A 21,374-nucleotide genomic window follows, 5' to 3' on the forward strand; every position below is an offset into this window, starting at 1 on the left:
TACAATCTCAGTGACTGAGCACAGCTAAAACTATAGTGCAATTTCCATTTTCAGTAAGGAGCAAAGACAGGCTTTTGTAGCTTTGCTGTCTTGTAACGCGGTGCACTCTGGTGCAATACACCTCTGGTTTGTCATAAAGCAACATGGAGTAACGCTGAGTAAAGGAACACTGTCATTTCTTAAAGCAACTGCATTCTTTCCTTCACATAAACCTCTGCATAACAACAAATACTACCCACCATTGCTCCAGCACCCAGGAAAAACCTCAATTGCTTCTGCTGACCTCTTTGTCACATGAATGTGACATCCCCTTCAACTCATTTCATCATCAGTTTTAAAAGGGCTTGACTGTTTGCTCTGCACATCCCCTGAGGTGGAAAAGGTTCCTTCTTCCAACTGACAGGATGAGATTCCTGTTCTTGAATAGTTGCTTGGAGCAGTTGCACTCCAGCCCACTTGTGGTACGTTACCAGCCAGTGTATTTAATCTTTTTTCTCCCTCTTAAATACTCTCCTTGGTTAAAAGCAAACTTTTCATCCTTGAAGTACAGGTTCTGGCTCATTCTCTTAGTGTCCGCTTTCAGAGAGCGGTAAAGCCCCATAAAACTACTCTCATGGGGCAGGAAAACCTGAAGAAAAGGTACCATAACGACACAAATGCTAACTAAAACCAATCCAGTGTTTTTATTCCCCTCCTCACTGCTTCAGCCAGCCTCAGGACTGATTACATGGAAGGCTTGCAGGGAAACACCTGCCTTACTAGATGGAGGCAACTACTTGAAGAGCTAATAACCTTTAAAATACTTAATAATACTTAAAATATACTTAAAACCATTAAAAATACTCGCCAGAGGATGAAAAATGTTAAGAACTGGGATGCAGAGAGGAAATCAAGAGGCAAATCTGTCAAAGAACTTTGAATGAAGACATTTCAAATACTTCTGAGCAGAGATGTATGTCCTATTTTGGCTTAAGATACTTGACAGTGTCCCTTTACCTTACATTTGGCATTTTAAGAAAGGTATCCTAGTAAGATTAGTATTCTAGCTAAACCAACAGCAAAATGCTTTTAAAAAAACACACCTGAAAGCTTAAAGGAAAACTTGAGGAGCAGCTCAGTGAAGCTGCAGAGCATATGGTACACATTTTTAAGCAATAAATAATCTTTTCTTGTCTGATTAAATATAAAACATAGCTTCAACACTGAAATCTGCCATAACTCACCAACCGATCCGTGTGCCTGTTATTGCCTGTTTATTGCCCACTTCAGTCTCTTGTCCATCTCACTGCCATGCACACAGCCAGGTCAGGGTTTAACTGCATTGCAGCCTGTGCCCTCAGGAGGGGAGTAAACCAGTTTGCACCTTCCACTGGTGCCTGGTGGAGGCTGGGAGCACGCCACCAATTCTGGGAAGAGGCATCTGAAGGGAAGGCTATTGATGAGCTGGATGAAGCAGACACCTAAATCTAGGTGCTCCATGAAACGGAGCCATCCTTTCACTGTTTTTTCCAACATCACTGGATTTATGCATTGTTACCAACTGGAATGAATGATCAGCAACCTTCAGCTTCACCTGCAGTATTCTTTCCTTTCCTATAATCAGAATTTCCCTCTACCTTGGCTGCTGCTATGTAAATAGAATCACAGAATCGACTTGGTTGGAAAAGACCTTTAGGATCATCAAGTCCAACCACTGAATCTCCAACACTTACCCTGTGAACCCCACCTTTTAAACAACCAGCCTTTTGGTGTAGGAGATCCCTACAGGTAATGGATCAGACCTGCAACACAAAACACCAGCTGGACTCTCCTGGCTACCTTCCCTAGTAGAGCTGATCCCTCCAAATCCCTTCCCTTGCTTTTGCACTTACAAGATTTGCCCCTTTCCCCTCCCCTAAATCATATGCTTCAGCTTGTGCTGTTCTTTCCCCTCATGGTTTATTTGCTGTCTCCCACCATGACCCCTTGTATACCAGCCACCAAGAGTCTACAGGGCTCCTGGCAGGCTGTGTTGGCCTTCTATTAAATGCTGTGCTAAAACCTTCCAGGTTTGAGGTTTCCCCGGGAGAACAACATCATGAGAAATCAAACACACCTAAAATGATGAGGAGGGCTGATCAGGAGAAAGAGCTTTTCTTCTTTCTCCTGTCAAATGTTTTGCCTTTCCATTAGAAGACAGGATTTTTAAAGAGAAAAAACCCTCATTTTAGATATCTTGACAAAAAGTTGAAATTCTATATAGACAGCAGATGGTTTGCATGGAAATGTTGCATAAATGAGAACCCAGCCTGCCCTAAAGGGCAGGACTGAGAGCCAGCTTTATCCCCAAATCTGAGACAAACTTAGCAGCTGGCTAGGGCAAGTGCAAGGGGTAGGAAGGGACAGAATACACCAGCACTGGGTGAAGAGCCCATGGGGCTGGATATGCATTTGGGTTTGGATGGATGTTTTGAGACTGATTCAGACATTATTGCTACGTTCCATGTGTTCCAGAGAGAGAGAGAGACACTGCTGACCCCCTCAGAAACTGTGCTTCCCTGTGAATGCTGATGACTAAGGTGCTAAAGCAGGAAAAGGGAATGCTCCCTTTCCTAATACCACAGTGAGCAGTGCTTCATTCTACAAATGACACTCCTGATTCTGCTGCTGGTACTCACCATAAGCACTGGTTTCAGTGCACCAGCTTACAGACGCTGGTGAGAAAAAGTGAAAGGAGTTGCTGCTTCCTGTTGTGTTGTTTTGTAACTGGCATTCAGTACCACAGCATTTTTAAAAGCCAGGTAAGACTTCCCAAATCTTATCCTAAAATGTAAGAATCCCCTATGTTTGCTGTTTATAAAACCTGGAAAAGATAAAATCTTCCAGTTGGATTACTCTATATGCCTGTGAAGATGGAAGCATTGCATACTTGCTGTTCTGACTGCAGGAGCAGCAGAGCAGAACATAAGTGGTTGTATTTACTCCTCAGTGAAGAGGTCAACAAAAATACACTTCTTTTTTTCTTAAATTTCCTTTTGACAGAGATTTTTGGAAGGAATCAAAATTTCACTTTGCATTAACACTCCCCCACACTTATTTTTCTCTGCACTGAAACTGATTCTCGACCTGTTACATCAAAGAACATGGCTTTTCAGCAATCTGTACACAGTACAGAACCATTAGTGTTCCTAAAAAGGCTTCCATTTTTAGTGTATACACATTCTCTAAGTGCATTATAACTATTGCATAGTTTCAAAGTCTTCAAATACAGTGGTAATCATAATGCTTCTGTGTACATAAATAAGATCATTTCTTAAAAAATTAATTTAAAATAACACAGTATAAGTCAAGGCTATGGAAGATCACTTCCATCATAGATGACAGGTCGCTCGACAGCCAAGTGATAGAACACTCTCTTTGAGATAAACCTGTCAAGGGAAAAAAGAGAGAAAGATAATCACATTAGCTGAAGACAATTAGACAGGAAGCCTGGATTGCAGGCTTTCAGCTCATACTCAGTCAAAACACTGACTGTTGTTAACAAAAGAATGCCTGTGCAACAGCTGCCAGGGCTGTTGTTAATATAAGATGACAATCCTGACTAAACTGTCTTGGAAATAGTCACAAGTGACTGGCTTACTTCTGTTTACCTTCCCAGATGTTGAGACAGAAAGGTGGAATTCTGGTGAGGTGAAGTTTAAAACCAAAACAAGAACAAGAACCAAAACTCAGGCTGAAGATATTCTGGCAGGCTGGGACCAATTCCTTATCCTTACTTCTGAATGGCAGAATACTGGTACACCTGATCATAGAATCATAGAATGGTTTGGGTTGGAAGGGACCTTCAAAGCTCATCCAGTTCCAACCCCCTGCAATGAGCAGGGAGATCTCCAACCAGATCAGGTTGCCCAGAATCACATCCAGCCTGGCCTGGGATGTCTCCAGGGATGGTTCATCCACCGCCTCTCTGCGCAGCCTGTGCCAGGTTTTTACCACTCTTATTGTAAGGAGTTTCTTCCTCACATCCAGCCTGCCCTTGCTTTGAGTTACAGCAGTGATCTCACAAAGAGATCTTCTCAGACCATGACCATGATGGACAGAGTACCCCTCATGACCATGGTCAGTTCCACAGTCTGTAAAACTAACTTTTCCAGCCAGCTAGGACCTACCTAGAGAATGTGTTGTCAAATATCAGCGTGTAGATTCCAGAGTTTCTGACTTTCACCTGTCCTCTGATAGTTTCCTTATGAGAGTTGCAGCGGGTCATAGGAATAAGGACCTGGAATTCAATACAAATCAAAATGAAACTTGCCATTTGCCCTATAAATTGACATTTGCCTTCATATTCAGACTTGAGCTATCTTGAAGCTCTCACAGTCCTTCTGTGCCTGCAAGACTACTTATTTTCACTGATTATCATTAAAAATTCACCCAAACTAACACCTCACATTGAGACATCTGCTTTCCTTTAATAACCTCTTTACAGCATTAAACCATGGCTATAAATCTCTGCTTTAGAGACAGTCAAACCCGCATCTTTTTAATGTTAATCTAAGTAAGTTTACTAACATCAGCAATGATCCATTAAATATATCCAAGAGCATGATTTAGCTAAGTATGTCTTGTAATACCTGCTTTTATACTCCCAGCATTATAAAATAAGCTTTCTTAGCAAATCTGAATTGTTTATCTAAGCTGACAGCAAAAGTATGTGTTACCATCTATCTTGCTGTAAAACCCTACCAGAGACAGTTGTCAGAACAGCAAGTGACACAGATCAAAGACAAGCCTATAAACCGCAAAGTTGTATCAAACAGATGCACCAAAAAGCAATATTCACTTTTCCTTCAGCTTTCAGGTTAAGAAAAAAAAAAAAAAAAGAAACCATGGAGGGAATTAATGCATACTATAAATGTCGTCTTGCCCCAGAGAAATCACAGCCTTAGAATTCATAGACTCACAGAATAGTTTGGGTTGGAAAGGACCTTAAGATCATCCAGTTCCAACCTCCTGCCACGGGCAGGGACACCTCACACCAGACAATGCTGCCCAAGGCTCTCCACCCTGGCCTTGAACACTGCCAGGGACAGAGCAGCCACAGCTTCTCTGGGCACCCTGTGCCAGCGCCTCAGCACCCTCACAGGGAAGAACTTCTGCCTTAGATCTAACCTGAACTTCCCCTGTTTCAGTTTGAACCCATCACCCCTTGTCCTATCGCTACAGTCCCTGATGAAGAGTCCCTCTCCAGCATCCTTGTAGCCCCCTTCAGACACTGGAAGCTGCTCTGAGGTCTCCACGCAGCTTCTCTTCTCCAGGCTGAACAGCCCCAGTGTTCTCAGCCTGTCTCCATACAGGAGGTGCTCCAGCCCCTGATCATCCTCATGGCCTCCTCTGGACTTGCTCCAACAGCTCCATGTCCTTCTTATGTTGAGGACATCAGAACTGCACACAGTGCTGCAAGTGCGGTCCCCCCTTACCACAGTGGGTTAAACCAACAGCTGCCCTGTCTTCATTAAAACTTTGTAATTAGCTGAATAACATTTATTCACTTAATCCATAATCCTCAGGAAATACAGACAGCACACATAGAAAATGGTACCTGGGGCACTGGCAAAGCAATTCTGCATACCATCAAGGCACTTAAGTCTGTGCCTCACTGCTTCATCTGTCTCCTTGTGGCCTCTGCTTAAGAGCAGAGAGAGGAGGGGGAAAAAGAATAATTTTGGAGACTTGGACTTTTATCTTTGATTAATAACAAGGTGAATTTTAGATGTGACCTATAGAAGCTACAGTGCTTTTCAACTTCACATTTCCAGGCAACACGAAGATGTAGCTCTGCCTTCAGCAGCACTGTAGCTTAATTGCAGAATCAAGTCCTTAATGCAGTAGCAACTGGCACTCTTGTGGATACCTTCTAGCTATATTTGCTGATTCCTCTGGTGGCTGACTGTAGTGTACTACAACCTCTTGTAACAAGGAAACAAAGGCCTTACTTTGCACTGCTCCAGCGGTGTGTCCTCTGATTCTTGGTAGACAACGCTGAAGGATATGCTTTTAGGGTCTGATGAAAAGATCCAGCTGATTGTTAGCCCTGTCTCTGTAACAGTGATGGGAATGATACTGTAGGTGCTGGACTTAATGAACAGCTCTTTGTTGCTTTCCCCAAAATTTAAGATCTCTTCCACTGTAAGGGGTAATCTGACCCTGGGAAGGAGAAAAATACAATTACTTGAAGAGACCCAGTGGTTTTAAACCATGACACCCAGTCTAATCACTCAGACAGAAACAGTAATCATTGTCTTTTATTTTCCATCTATTTGAGGCAGACTCCACAGAAACTTTGGCACATGCTCACAAGATGCAGGAAAATTCAGCCTGGGATGAAGGCAAGAGGTACAGAAGAGATGACTGATATCAAGCACTTTCACTACTCTGGCAAATGTGGATATTATTCACTTATTTAGTTCATTTTGACTAGAAAAATGTAGTGCTTGAATAAAGCTTTACAGAATTACAACGTAAGGAGTACAAAACATAGAGTACAACAAAAAAAGTCTGCTGCCCTCTACTGTTCTTTTTAAAGAAAAACTGAAACAAAAAATAGTCACCTAATTTGTTCACCTTTCCAGATACTATTTATTCAGGAAATAGGGATCAGGAGTACAGATGGGACAGAGGGTTGGAATGTGAACAGCAGCTCTGCCTAGATCCTCCAAAGCATCTAATGCTACAGCTGTTTTACCCAAGCAAGCTGCATAAAAGCTGACTTAAAGTACAAGGAAAAACGGAGTTCTTAGATGATCCCAAGTCCTGAAGCATTGTATTAGCCTACCTCATTCTGATATGTATTCCAAAATGCAAACAGTGAGGCCCTTAAACAGGAGAACGCTGCTTGCTCTCTTCAGGAGAGACCTGTCATTTCTAAGAGCTGTGGATCTCCTCTACATGACCCTAAGTAAAACTGATCTAACACCTCTCTCCTTAGGCCAACTAAATTGTTTCCAAATCAGTGAGCTCACAGCAAACCACAGTACTGCGATTTGTTATCAAAACCCAACACATTTACCAGAGGATATTATACAGTCACCATGACAATTTGCTGCTCTAGAGTAAGGAAGAGCTCAGTGTGCAGCCATGGCCACACAGTGCTTAGGGATGGCAACAGAGGAAACTTTATATGAAGTTTTGCCTAACTTGCTACTTCCTCTTGGCTGAAGTGTGTCTTGGTGTTCTGGGGTGTCTCAGGTGTTCTTTGATTTTAATACTCTTGGGTTTGCCCTACAGCCCAGCTATGATTTTAGTTACTGGTTCTGCAAAGAGCAGCAACCAGATTGAAACACGGACTAATTTACCTCCCTGCAGACTGAAGTTTAAAACCTTCCCCGTAACTATGCCAAAATTTCAAAGCTAGGCCTAAGGGGACAGGGAAAAAAGGGGAATTTCTCCATGTGCCAGGCATTTACGTATGTTAGATTCCCTTTTTGGCTGTGCAAGTGACATGCTGTATCACTACTGCATGCAACTGTTAATTTCAGAGCAGGATACAGCAGGGAATTGTGTGCACACTCTTCACAAAGGTTGAACAGAGGTTCAGCTGAACATTTGATGCTGAACATATTATGCTATGCTAGGCAATGCAGTTTCCATGAGACCACCAATAAATAATAGATACATGCTCTAAAAGGCCACAAATTCCCTCCCTGGGACAAAGGTCTAACTCACACTGCACTTCCGGACTTGCCCTTGCAGTTTCTTCCAGAGACTACAAGAAATACATGGCCTTATCTCTAAGCCCCCTTCCTGTTCATTGCACCTCCTTCAATCAGAACAGGAAAGAAGGTTTTCTAATGTGATGTGGACCCAGATCTTTCCTTCTTGCTCCCTCTTGCACTGAAGTTTTGCAGGGCTGAAGAGAGAGGGCCCCGCTTATTGCTCCTGCTCTGTGTAGCTGAGCTATACCCTCTGCTCCTCCTCCTCAGACCAAATTCTACTGTGATCAGCTCTCCCAGGAGTCTGCAACTTATTCTTGCATGGCTGATACTACTCTTTTAGGTTGGTAGTAATGAAACTGTTCTGCTTACATGATTTCTCCTGACTTCAACAAGCATATCTCAGCATCTTGAGCAACTTGCCACTCTTCCGATTCATCAAAGGTTGAAGAATTGCACGTGCTGTTTCTAGGACAAGATAAAAGAGGAAAGACATGATTCTCTGAGTGATATGTGGTCAAATACCATCTGCATGCTGATGCCTTCCTAAAACAGAAACCTTCCGACAGTCACGATGCCCAATTCTAGAATCTTTATTTTGTGAATTCTAGTGACAAAACTGGGCAAAACTGCAGCCCCATTCTGCTACCCACTGTGCACAAATGGCACACTCTTCTGATCCTGTTTCCATGAGCTAGGAGCACATACATCCAGAACATCCCTCCTACAGTCTGAAGATAATCTGAGATGCTGCCAGGTTTTAGAGATTCCCTGGCAGGTGGAAATCTTGATGGAGGGCAGGCACAAGCAAGACTTGTCCTTTAAAGAAGCTTCCACAGGGATGTGCCATTTGCCCTGGATTTAATCTGTGAGGTGTTTTACAGACATGTTATCCAGTTCCCTACTCTGACAATGGTGCCCCAGGTGTATCTTATTGCTGTAGAATCACTACCATTTATCTTCTTTTCATAGAAGAAATACTGGGTGATTCAAACACAAATACCTCAAAACAAGCTGTTACAGGACAAAGCAGGATACCTCCTCCCCACCATGATGCATCCAGAAGAGCAAAGGAAGTAGATGGAATAACCTGCCATGGATGGTAAGGAATAGACTCCTTGCCTCCAAAAGGGTGCAAGCTCTGGGTGAACACTGGGGTAGCACCGGCTAGGAATTACAGGACTGGGACACAGACAGAATGAGCTTGAGAGTCAGTAAACAAATGCTGATAGTTTCCATGTAAGAGCTTCTCTAACTGATACTTACTTTGCTTCTCTGCACCTCAGCAGGTTGATCAACTGAGACAATTAGGCTGTCATTCCCAGCCAAGGCTTCTTATACACAGGGAACCAACTGGTTGGTTCCTTCCAAAAACCAGTGGTATCTAATAAAATCTTGTATCACATGTAGCATATGTGCTTCTGAACCATCAATCATGTAGCAACAGCATAACTGCCACACATTCTGTAGACCGATTCTTAAAACCAATGCACAGTTCAGCATTTTCTTTGAAATCCTATGGGACCTTGCTCTACAAGCAGCAGTGTTGAGTAGAAGAGCAGGAGAAAACATCTCCAGGTAACAGCACCTTCAGTCCACAGATTCATGGAATGGTTTAGGTTGGAAAGGACCTTAAGATCATCCAGCTCCAACCCCCTGCCACAGACAGGGACACCTCACACCAGACCAAGTTGCTCCAAGTCCCTGTGTCCAACCTGGCCTTGAACACTGCCAGGAATGGGGCGGCCACAGCTTCTCTGGGCACCCTATGCCAGCATCTCAGCACCCCCACAGGGAAGAACTTCTGCCTTAGATCTAACCTGAACTTCCCCTGTTTCAGTTTGAACCCATCACCCCTTGTCCTATCGCTACAGTCCCTGATGAAGAGTCCCTCTCCAGCATCCTTGTAGCCCCCTTCAGACACTGGAAGCTGCTCTGAGGTCTCCACGCAGCTTCTCTTCTCCAGGCTGAACAGCCCCAATGTTCTCAGCCTGTCAACAGTCATATTAACAGTCATACCAGGACCGTTTATACCCTAAGGAGACAGCTGTGACCTGCAGGAAAGACTCAAACCTGTCACTAAGTGCCCAAACCTGAGCAAGAAACAAGCACAATCTGTCCACTGAAATGCAGGAATGAAATACTACATTTTCATCCCTAAAGGTTAATACAACACCTATGCAAATAAAGCAATACAAATAATTTATTATCTTTACACAACTATGTAAGAAAACTGCTTCTGATAAAAACCCTAGAAAACTAAACTATAGCCTGTAAACCTATGCATATATTTTGTTTGCACAGCAGCAGACTTCATGCTGTGATTCACAGAACTCTACCCTCTCACCACGACAGGTACACAGCTTTCATTTTGCAGCCTGGAATTTATACAGACCAAGAGAACTAATATAGAATCATAGAATAGTTAGGGTTGGAAAGGACCTTAAGATCACCCAGTTCCAACCCCCCTGCCATGGGCAGGGACACCTCACACTAAACCATCTCACCCACGGCTTCGTCCAACCTGGTCTTGAACACTGCCAGGGATGGAGCATTCACAGCCTCCCTGGGCAACCCATTCCAGTGCCTCACCACCCTAACAGGAAAGAATTTCCTCCTTATATCCAATCTAAACTTCCCCTGTTTCAGTTTTAACCCATTACCCCTTGTCCTGTCACTACAGTCCCTAATGAAGAGTCCCTCTCCAGCATCCCTATAGGCCCCCTTCTGACACTGGAAGGCTCCTATGAGGTCTCCACGCAGCCTTTGGTTCCCAGAAGTGTCTAACTCCGTGATCTATTATGCAATGCCATTAGAGTTCCTTATTTAATCCATTATTTCACCTTTCTTTTGGGACCTGGAAATGTAATTCAATCCCAGGACCAATACATTTTCCATGTTCTCCTATAAAATGTGATTTTCCTTATTCCTGCTGCTTCAAGCAAGCACATGGCTTGGTGGTTAGCTTGCCACTTGGATGCTCTAATCCATAAATTCAGCAGACCTACTCGCTATAGGTTAAGGGAACACTAAGTCTTCTACTTTGTCTCTTAAACCCAAGTGCATTACAATCACAAAGCAAATCTCCCTTCTCTTTATGATATCCCATTGAGTCCAATGGTCTAAGCTGAGGTCTGGTAGCCTATATGGAAAATATAAGAAACAGTCTCAAGATTTAACAAGAGCTCTTGTTCCCTGACAGAATTGATTCTTGCCTGGCTTTTCACACCAGGTGGCAGCATTAAGGATGTTCCTGCAGCTTGCCAGTTCCCCAGCTTGTGAATATGCACCCTCTGGTATCTATTAAAACAGTCTGGACTGTTTCTCTTCTTTGTCTTTTGAAAGTGAAGCGGGTCTGAAAAGCAGGAAGAACTGACACATGGGAAAGACACTACAGCAAGAAGAGAACAGCTCTGGTTCAGCAGCTCCTTGAGACAAGTATTGTCAGAGGCTGGTGGAGCATTTTGAAGAGGTATTACTTAATGCTTGTCCTGTTCTTATGCTCTTCCTCAGGCATCTGCTGTTGGTCACTATCCCTCCACTGAATGGTCTTATAAGATATACTTAACTCAGTGACCAGTTTTGGCTTAGGATCAGCTCTGATCAGGAAAAGCATGAAACACCTAATGCTGATCACAATATCTTTACTAGTGGGATTGTATTTCCTCTTTCCTGCAGGCTGCCTATCTCAGTATTTACAAAGAAAAGAAAAGAAGCTGTAAATAGCTGCCAGATTTTCTAGGCAGTTTTATAGTGGGTACATAAACTAAGTGACATCATATACCCTTGGGCTCTAACACCAAGATGCTCTAACATTCCTCAGATGTAAACTCTCATGCCTTAATTCCCACACACTCTTTGCACCACGACGTCTTTCTTGGTTTTCCTGGCATCTCCTTGGCACCCTGGATCTCTTGCCTTGAAACTCTGGGTTCCTTAAATTGTTCTCCTTCCTTGTTCCTGCAGTTCCTCTTTTCCACCTCTGGCCTTTTAATTTCTCAGTGGAAGGCACAAAGGTGCACAGGGGCAGTGCAGACTGGGGCAGAAAGTATGCAAAAGCTCCTGCACAGAGTGGCAGAACAGGAGTGAAGACTGGATTAGGGAAAAGAAAGAAGGGATGCTGCAGAGGAGCTGAGGGAGAGCTTTATGCAGCTGTGGGCTACATATGATGAAAACAGGGTTGGGTCTGGCCCAAAGGCTGAAAGTCCTTTGTATCACAGCTTTCAGATACCAGGTTTAACCTGTTTCAAACCATTCTTGCAATAGCCATGTTCACTCTGGATGTTCCTTTTCTCCCCATATTCGGTCTTTCCTACCAGATGACTGCAGCTCAGTTGTATCTGACCTTTATTGGCACCATGACATCCATATCACTTTTTTCCCCTTAGCTGTTTATGCAATCCTTTCCTTACTACCCAATTCCTCTTGTTTCTCCCATAGTGAAATAGCGCAACATCCTTAAAAACAAAACTAGGAAGTAATGTGCTGTGCTTGTGTGGCAAGTAAAGCTGCTCCAACAAGGCTGCTTTTATCAGCAGAGAGTGGTGAGAAGCTCTCCTGTCCCCACTTCTCTCCCTTGCTGGTTCTGTGCAGGCCAAAGAATGCTTTAGACCACAATCAGCTCCCCCTTTTGGCTACACTGGCACCCTGCCCAGCCATGTGAGTTGTAATCAGGTCAGGAAAGACTGTTATGAGTCTCTAAAAAACAAGAATCCAAACCAAAGCAACCACAGTGCAGACAGGCCAAGATGTGCTTTCTACCAAAAGCAGCCAAAGGTGTGAATACACACAAAAGGTGTGAACAAAGACATTGTTTCCATACCAGGGTAGTGGCACCTTTTGGGTTTTTTCACACTTCTGTTTTGATCTTGATTCTGCTGCTGCAATGTTAATTGCAGGCATGGAATTTCTGCAATATGTGAAAATGGGAACACTGGTTTACCCTGTGGACTTTGATTCAGTGTTATGCAATATCCTCCTGACCTGTGTTGTAGAACACAATCTGCAAATGTGAAAAGAAATAAGAGCTTCAAAATACAACACTCCAAAAGAGAACCCATGAGCCTTGAAGTAGCAGGATGTGCTGCAACTGCACAATTTACCTCAGTTTCTCACAATCAGATTGCTTCAAACTTACGTAACAGACCTGAAAGCATGAAGTGACTACTCTTTAATCCTAGCCTTTAGGAAAGCGCAGTGTAATAGACACCAAAAGGGGCACAAGTAAAAAGGAAAATATCTTTTAAGATCATTCACTCTTTTGAGCACTAACTTGCATTTCCAGGCAGCAAGGACTCACACCCAGAATAAGGTAAGGCAAGCGTGAAAATCTCAGCCACACTGAGATGCTCAAGTCATCCACAGTGTAATTCTCCATCCAAGCCATTCTCCTCTCCAGTGTTCAGAGTGTCTCAAGCACAGAGTAGGACTGATGAACCAAGAGCAACAGAGGTTAAAACACTATTACTTGGCTTTCCTACCTCTAAGCTGTGAACAAGGGGCGACAGACAGCTTCTAACAGTTTACACAGTCAAGCAGGATGTTGCACGAGTGCCCTTCAAGAGTAGTATTCCATCACTAGTGGCAATCCTTCCGTCCAGCTTTAACATTTTGTGGGACAAGTTGAAACAAATGGTGACACACACTAATTTCTTTAGTCCTGGTTGTAGTCACCGGATCTAACTCATTGACATCCTCTCTGCAGACAGCATGAATTCGAAGTACATTACACTTGGTTTTCTTCTTAAAAGAAACAAAAACCCCATGCACAAATTGTCCCTTGGCAAAACAAGGGCCAGATTCACTTCAAAAGAGCACTGTGAAGTTCAGTTTGCTCATGTCTGTCTAATGCATGAAAAACATACACTGTCACAGTACACAAAATGGGCAGGATGCATACAACTTATTTACCAACAACAAAATTGGATTTTTTTCCCCCAACTAAATCAGTCTGTACAGTCTGCCTTCTACCCAAACTGCAAAATGCTGTGCTTTGTGCTGGAAACTGGTCTGCTGAGGGCAAAAGAGTCAAAGTCTGCTTCCTCAGCAGCAGGCTGGTTACTCTGTGGCTATCTTCAGCTTAGCATTTTCATTTATCATGCTTCTTTTTCTGCTCAGAAGCAGAACAAGCCCAGAACTGAGGTGAAAATGCCCTCTTTTTATTTTGATTCTCAAATATATAGGAGATTTTGAAAGACTATATATTACAGAACAGAAACTTTGGAAAATATTTAGTAGCATTTTAACAATATTTTGTCTAAATATGGATATATATTAAACTCTAATGCCACAACATATTTTGCAAACCAAGTACTTGGATATTCAGATGGCCTTAGGTCCTCTTCCTTGCTCATTTATGTAAACTAGATGTAAAAGACATGACTGAAACCTGCATTTGTGCTCATTTCAGGAAAAAAGAATAAACTTGTGCCAGATTTAGCTATGCAGTTCCTGTTCTTTTTGCTTTTTGTAAGTAGCTATCTCTAAAGCAGTAAGGAATCCTACAGATGCAGACCAGCTAGTTCATATTCAGTTCAATAAAGCCTGTCATAAAAAGAGCATATCTTTCCTTATCTTTTCCCGGCCTCCTTGTTCACTTGATATTAAGTAATGGTGAGTCTGATAAAGAGTACTGCTTTGCTCCTACTGTAAGTTAAGTGTGAACGTGATCCAGTGTAGCCTGCAAGCTAATTTTGACATGCACTGAACTGTGACTACTCCTCTGTGCTGTGGTGAAGTAGGTGGACCTGTTTGGATTTAGTAGACTTGATGCGGATTGTGCAAACAGGCCAAAATCAGTTTGTGTTGGTCTACTGAACACGTGGCTGGTAGCAGAAGTGTCTTCTCTGTATGCAGAGGTTGGCTATCCCAGGTGAACTGAAAAGTAACCCAAAAAACAGTATGCAAATAAAACCCAGAAGAGTCCCCTCTCCACGAAGCAGTGTTTACTCACAGATCTGTCACGCTTTGATCCAGAGAATCTTGCTCCATCTGACTTTCACTGTGGAGAGAGTCCGATTCCTGTACTTGGCACAGCTCCTCATCAGTGATTATATCAAATGCTGCATCATCTGGTGGTTTCGAGGCTTCACCTGAAATGGTGCCATTCAAAGATACAAAAAGAAACATAAAACAATATTAGCTGCTTGTCTGGAAACCAAACAAGCAAAACCCTTACAGGGGAAGCCTGAGCCATTCCTTTACTTTCACGGAAGCATTAGGTCACTATTGGAATCAACCGAAAACCTCAGGCTGAACGACACTCATTGAATACACATGCAAATGTCTGTCAATACTCATCAAATTCAATAATTGGACCAGTCCCACCCTGAAAACACTCCATGAACATGTAGGTCCTTGATGCACGAGGTGGCCATGGGGTTTCTTGGATAATGCCTAAGAACTCTGCTTGTTTCCCCAGAGCATGCAAACAATAAGCTAACCAAAAGCCCCCTCGGATGGTGACACGGGTGATTCCAGTGAAGCTGGTGATCCTTCCTGGTTGGCACTGGATCCAGAGTCATCTGTACTGTCCACAATGACTCTAGGCTTATTAAAGCAAGCTCTGCAGCAACGCTCCTTCTTTCCACCAGGCTTTGTCACCATGTAGTTGTTGCAGCAGTAGTAGCAGAAAATGCGTCCGCACATTCTAGAAATGAGTCAAAACCAAAGGTGTTAGAATAGTACCACATCCAAGTGGAACACATCCATGTGACAGAGCCAGGGGCTTTGTCATGATGGTCTTGTTCTTTGCAAAGGCACAAATGCTGTACCCATGTACTCAATACAGACTGTGCTGCTTCCTGAGATGAAGCAAGTTTTCTTGACAAACAGGACAGATTCATACTTAACTGCCTTAATAAATAGGGAAAACAGAAAAAAAAACTAAAAAAAAAACACTAAAAACCCAATTACATATACATTTAAATATAAAAACATAAGCCAAATAAATACTCACCAATGTGCAATACAAATAAATATTACATATATTGAAGGAAGGAAATATACTTAACAATATTACACAGGCCAAATCTCATACTCAGAGCCAAACTCCATTTCATTGTAAGGGCTACAAGAACACATCTAGACATCTCTATTAATAACCATCCTTTTCCCCTTCAGACAGGGGAGAAAAACCAGCATTGGACACATATATGAACATCCACCCCTCCTGCTCTCTCACCTCTGCAGCCTCTCAGTACTAAACCTGACAACTACTTCTTAATGAATGTGTTAAGATTTTCCTGAAGAAAAGCACCCAGCAGGGATGACTGCTCTTCATGAAGTCTTGGTGGTTTTGGTTTCTTAAATAAATCATTAGCAGCTGAAAACACAAGCAGGTTTTGCAGATTTTAGTAGAAATGAGTAATCTGGAAGTTGGTACTGGAAATGACTTCACTATTCATTAATCCTCATTGAATGTTCCCTACGTTCATATGCAATTGAAACAGTCCTAGTACTACTCACCTTAGAGGATGAATCGAGGATAGAGAACAGTAAAGAGAGACAAAACAAACATGACTAAGACCCTGAAATGTATCCACTTAAATACATTTCAGTAAATCTAGATCAAGTCATTAGTTAACTCCAAGCAGGCTCACTGCATAGGAAGTAATTTAATGTTAAGGTTTTTTTACAGTTTACTCTGCAATCAGCAAATATCCCTGAGCATACCTAGCGTAAGGAACCAAATTTGTAATTGCACAGCACGTTGCTTGTGTTCTGAAGTACTTCTATCACAATAGCAAAATCATTTTAGTGAATATTGTTTACACCATGCACAGAGCAGTGCATAATAAATACATTAAAACATGGACACACGCTATATAAGGTGTGATTATCTTTGTTTCCAGAAATGAGAAACTAAGTTGCATCCAGATTCTTGCCTTAATACATGTCAAGAGACCTTTCCATTGATGTCTCTTTTCCCCTTGTGAGCTCGTGTTCTTTCAACCTCTACAATGACTTGTATTAATGATTTTGACCAATGAACTGTGAACATTAGGAAGTACTTCATCCATAAAAACATTTAAACTGGATTTTGCTTTTGAGCAGCGTAGTGGAGTTCCACAAACTGACCTGCAGTGGTGTCGGCGCACCATCCATGAGAACTCTTTCTGGCAGTCCAGGCAGTGGTTAACCTCCGTGTCCCCCTGCCACCTTTGCTCTGCACTAAGCTTCTGCTGGAACTCCAGAGCATCTGATTTTTGCCACAGAGCATCTTTATCTCTGCAGAGACACAGTTAAAAGAGAGGAAAAACACACAGAAATGATTACTGCTGGTTTACTGATAACCGACCTCAACTTGAACGTTGGCAAAAGTTTCACAGTAAAAATTGCTTTGATGAAACTTCTGAGGAGGTTTCAGACATAAAGATAGATCAGAAACCCACCAAAGCTCTTAGGGAGGAGCAGAGAAAAACGTATGTCATGGAGAGAACTACGTATTTTTTGCAAAACAGACAGCAAATTAAGGAGGAAATAATAGTGGATGCTATATTTTTGACTGCATTATGGAAATGCAGAGTTTCAACTGCTGCTGAACTTGGCCATTACCTGTATCTTCCACTCAGGAATACAAGACTGAACCACCCTTAACATCCTAAGCTAGGATTTTAATCGCTTCTTGCTCTTTATTTTAATGCCAACCTGATAAGTTCTATCAAACGTTCTTCAAGGAACTGTTTTGTTCTTGTCAGATCATCCAGTTCAGCAAATAACTTCTGGTCGCTTCTGTCTTTGTCTGCTGCCACCTTGCTAAGCTTCTCACTGTAATCCAGGACCTTCTCTTTTGCTTCCTCAGCTTCTTTTTGCATCCTGATCAAATACAAAGGCAATTAAGAATAATTTAGCTCATGTGCATTCAAGTCTTCCCCATGGAAGAAAGGGGTCCTTCACCCTCATAAACAGATATGTTCTCAGTGTGCATAGTTTTTACAGTTAGTCAGAATCTCTCCACTTTTCTACATCACTGAAAGTGCACACAGATCTGTTATCTAGTGAACACACTCAGCAACCAGCAATTTCTTGGATGCCCTGCTTATAGCAAAGCTTATGATGGCTACCACACTGGGAGTAAAATAGCTGTTCTTGGAAGCTAAGATCAGCAGCAGCTGCAAACTGAGCTTCACGTTCACAAAAGGGAAGCAAACCAGTTTCTCACTATGCTCTTCTAACACAGATGCAATTCAAGAACTAAAGGCTAGAGACAACTCAGTTCACTGCACAGTCAGTGGAAGGAAATTTTCCCAGGAAGCTTCCAAGAATGTAAGTTTTGAGTTAACAATATGGCAGTTTCAGTCCTGTGAGTCCCAGCAATGGATCAAAGATGCTACAGCAACACAACCCAAACGGTTGAGCTGCTCTGAACTCACTCAGCTAATTCAACTGTATTCAAATATTTTGACGAGTTAGATTTTGCACTGACAACCTTCAGTACAGATCAAGAATCATCAGTCTTCCCACAAAGACAGATGATATCAGCACAAAAAATGTACAAACAAAGTTGGTTAACCGAAACTCTGTGTGAGCCCATGCCCCATGAAGATCTATTCTGGACTGCCAGTTAATCCACACCACACAGGCTCACATTTCAAACCTGTGTTAGATACTTTAAACTGATAAGAAACATGACAAAGACATGCAGGATGTGGCCCCATTCAAATAATTCTTACTGATTCTCTGAAATATTGAGGAGAGGAAAAAAAAACCTGTTAAAAAGCACAAATTTTCCATTCCTTATGAAAACAAAGAGCCAATATTGATGCTTTAGTTTTGTTATTACGCTGTAAGGTAAAAAGAAGTTGTAAAATGTCTTTCAGTCTCATAAAGGAAGTCATACAATGAATTTATGTCATCAGCTAAATTAAAAATACAACAAAACCCAACCTTGCACTTACGTGTGCTGTGCAATTTACAGATTTCTCATCTGAAGTGTCAACCTCATACTTTCCACCAGTGCCCAGGCACTATTTGCCCTATATAAACCCTGTGGCATATGCCACTTCATAACCCACAGCCATTTTCAAGATGCTTTGGTTACTGGCCCCTTACTTGGCTTACAGGTAATGGTGTAAAGGACCCAAATTCCCACCTTTCCAAGAGTTCTCTCAGAGATGCCACCTCTTCTTCTTTCTGCAGCCGAGCAGATTCTGATTCAGACAGCAGCTCTCTTGCTTCATCCAGCTTTCTAGACAAACTTGTGTTTGTAGCCTAGTGAAATAAATGACTGTATTTCCTTACATAGAAAAACAACACTTTATCAAGTATAGGACAATTACCAAGACACCTAAACAATGCTTTAAAAGAATCTGTTAAAGCCAAACCACCAATTAAGATATTCTTGTATAAGCAGATGCTAATTAGTTGTGTACTACTGATTGATTATTCCTGTCACACTGAGTAAGGGATAGACTCTAAAGCGAGACAGTATTAAGTCTCTAATTCTTACTAGTCCGTATCAGTTGAGCTTTTGCCTCCTTATCAAGGAACATCTCTCAAAGATAATGGCAAAAGAATATGCCCTGCAAGGTTTTTCACCACCTGAAAGTTTCAAAAGAACAAAGAATGTATTTGGGAAATGTTTACTGCCCAAGGAAGTGGTAAATGCTCCAGCCCTGGCAGTGCTCAAGGCTAGGTTGGATGGGGCTTGGAGCAACCTGGCCTAGCAGAAGGTGTCCCTGCCCATGGCAGGGGGTTGGAACTGGATGAGCTTAGGGTCCTTTCCAACCCAAACCATTCTCTGCTTCTATGATTATTAAAGCTATATGACACATGAAGTATAATGGAAACAAAAACTTCTTTCACACCTAGCCTCTCCAGAGGAGTCTGGCAAACTTGGGAGTCCTCAGGGAACATACCTAGCTGCATCTAAAGGTGTACATATCTCTGCTAGAAGGCAGGGCCAGGTTCAATAACTGTCTTATTTCTGGGGTCCTTACACCCCTCCTAACACAACTGTTTGATAAATGTATTGCAAAAATCATGTTTTCTTCCCAGCTGGATTATTTCTCAACCAGATTAATTCTCAGATTCAGTGTGCTTTGCAGCCTGCAAACAGCTGGATCCACACACACGGCTGTGTGCAGTGGGCAAGCAGGGCCTAAGACAGACACCTTTTAAACCTGCACCCCCATTTAGAAGTGTACACATAGCTAGGTTTTACTTAAACCCTAACTAGCTTTCACTGCAGGACAAATCCTAAGTGCTGTTTCAGTGGCTAACTTTCAGCTGCCAAGTATTTTGTCTGCAGCACTTGTATTCATTCAGGGACATTCCCAGCCTCATATCCAGTCACCAGAAATGCTGCTGCCTTCTCAGAGAGAACACTAATGCCTGCTGACACAAACACCTCTGCCTTTTAATCAGATCAAGCACCTACTTGTAACTCTGCAATCTCTTCCTCTGCAGCACGCTGTTGTCGCTTCTGCTCCTCTAGCTGCTCTCTTACTTTCCCACACTCTTCACTGACAGCCTAGCAGAGAGATGGAGCCAAGAGTTAGCATTCCTCTAGCAGCCACCCTTGCTCTCTCCCATTTGTCTGTTGTCTTTCGTGCAGCCCCATCTTTGCACCCCTGTAAAAAGCCCAGCTCTTTCTTCTTAGTAACTCTGAAGGCGCTGGGGGGCTGCTCTTTGGGCACCATGAAGCTGTGTCTTCTCCAGGCTGAATAAGCCCCATTCCTCAGCCTTCCTGCACAGAGCAAGTGCTCCAGCACTGATCCTCCTGAGGGCTTTCTGGTGATCAAGCTGCAGGTTACTGATGGTTTTGAAGGGGCAAACAATATTTCAGATGTGGCCTTGTAAGTACTGAGTAAAGAGAGATAATCACTGCCCTCAGGCTCCTGGGAGTGCTCCTGTTAGTACAGCCCTAGATAAATTCCCTTTTGTATCTGCCACAGATGCCACAGAGCAGTTGTCTCCCTCTGACCAGTTTTCTCCAGGCAGCCGTCTCCTCCCTGGCCACCAGAGGTGTTTCAAAGGCCTATTTCATGTTCCTTCACTTTCCCCTTCACTTGTTGCTCTGTGGACACTGGCCTCCTGTTTAGATGTGCTCTCCTGAGATGGGATCTTCTCAGCTGAGGCGCTTATGCATGGGAACCTCTACAAGATTCCTAGCTGTAAATCAAGAGTGCTTCTACTGCCGTGTATGGGATAAACACAGCACCACTGTCAGCCTTGTGAAAGGCAGCTAAGGAGAAACACAACTCCTGGATGCAAGGAAATTCCCCTCTGTTGTGGCAGACTAGCTGTGGTTTACTGTTCCCATTACAGCTCTCAACAAAAAGGCGGCCCAACTTTCAAAATGCTTTGGCTCAAAAGAGGGAGATAACCCAAATCATACAAAGGTTTACGAAGCCTTCATGGAAATGAAACAGAGGTGAATGGGTGCTGTTTTGTCAAACTTGTGGGATTTCTGGATACCACCAGCAGCATACGCCTCTGATCGACTGCCATTCTTAGCCATGATCTCAGCACGGCAGCACAAACACAATAAAACCTTCAGCCTTTAGGTGTGCTGTTTCACATACACAGGCCTGACTTATGTTTTCTGGAAGCAAAACTTTGATCTTCTCTGCTCCTGCTTTGAACAGCTGAACACAAAACTACATGAGGGAATTAACTGCAAAAGTATCTGGTCTCAGTCTAAGTTTGCTTTCGTCAGTATCAGTTTTAAGGAGAAGTAGCACT

At 42.8% G+C, this 21,374-nt stretch overlaps 1 protein-coding gene across 6 annotated transcripts in view; it reads right to left on the bottom strand.

Annotated features, from left to right (window-relative positions):
• Window positions 1–2,991: 2,991 nt before the first annotated feature.
• FYCO1 (FYVE and coiled-coil domain autophagy adaptor 1) overlaps window positions 2,992–21,374 on the bottom strand; it is a 38,784-nt gene continuing 20,401 nt past the window's right edge. For 4 of the 6 annotated variants that reach the window (XM_057431447.1, XM_057431448.1, XM_057431451.1 and 1 more), the window contains 10 exons: window positions 20,068–20,160; window positions 18,781–18,899; window positions 17,337–17,504; window positions 16,767–16,916; window positions 15,131–15,336; window positions 14,641–14,779; window positions 8,061–8,156; window positions 5,973–6,183; window positions 4,149–4,258; window positions 2,992–3,407 (listed from right to left, as the gene is read on the bottom strand). In XM_057431447.1, the coding sequence (XP_057287430.1) occupies window positions 3,332–3,407; window positions 4,149–4,258; window positions 5,973–6,183; window positions 8,061–8,156; window positions 14,641–14,779; window positions 15,131–15,336; window positions 16,767–16,916; window positions 17,337–17,504; window positions 18,781–18,899; window positions 20,068–20,160 (1,368 nt within the window). In that variant the 3' untranslated portion in view covers window positions 2,992–3,331. The remainder of the gene's footprint in view (window positions 3,408–4,148; window positions 4,259–5,972; window positions 6,184–8,060; window positions 8,157–14,640; window positions 14,780–15,130; window positions 15,337–16,766; window positions 16,917–17,336; window positions 17,505–18,780; window positions 18,900–20,067; window positions 20,161–21,374) is intronic. The other 2 variants (XM_057431449.1, XM_057431450.1) reach the window with 2 other exon arrangements.

The sequence above is a fragment of the Pezoporus wallicus genome, unplaced genomic scaffold, assembly GCF_028554395.1.
Source record: "Pezoporus wallicus isolate ANWC-B61680 ecotype Strahan unplaced genomic scaffold, APGP_CSIRO_Pwel_v1 scaffold_11491, whole genome shotgun sequence".
NCBI lineage: Eukaryota > Metazoa > Chordata > Aves > Psittaciformes > Psittacidae > Pezoporus > Pezoporus wallicus.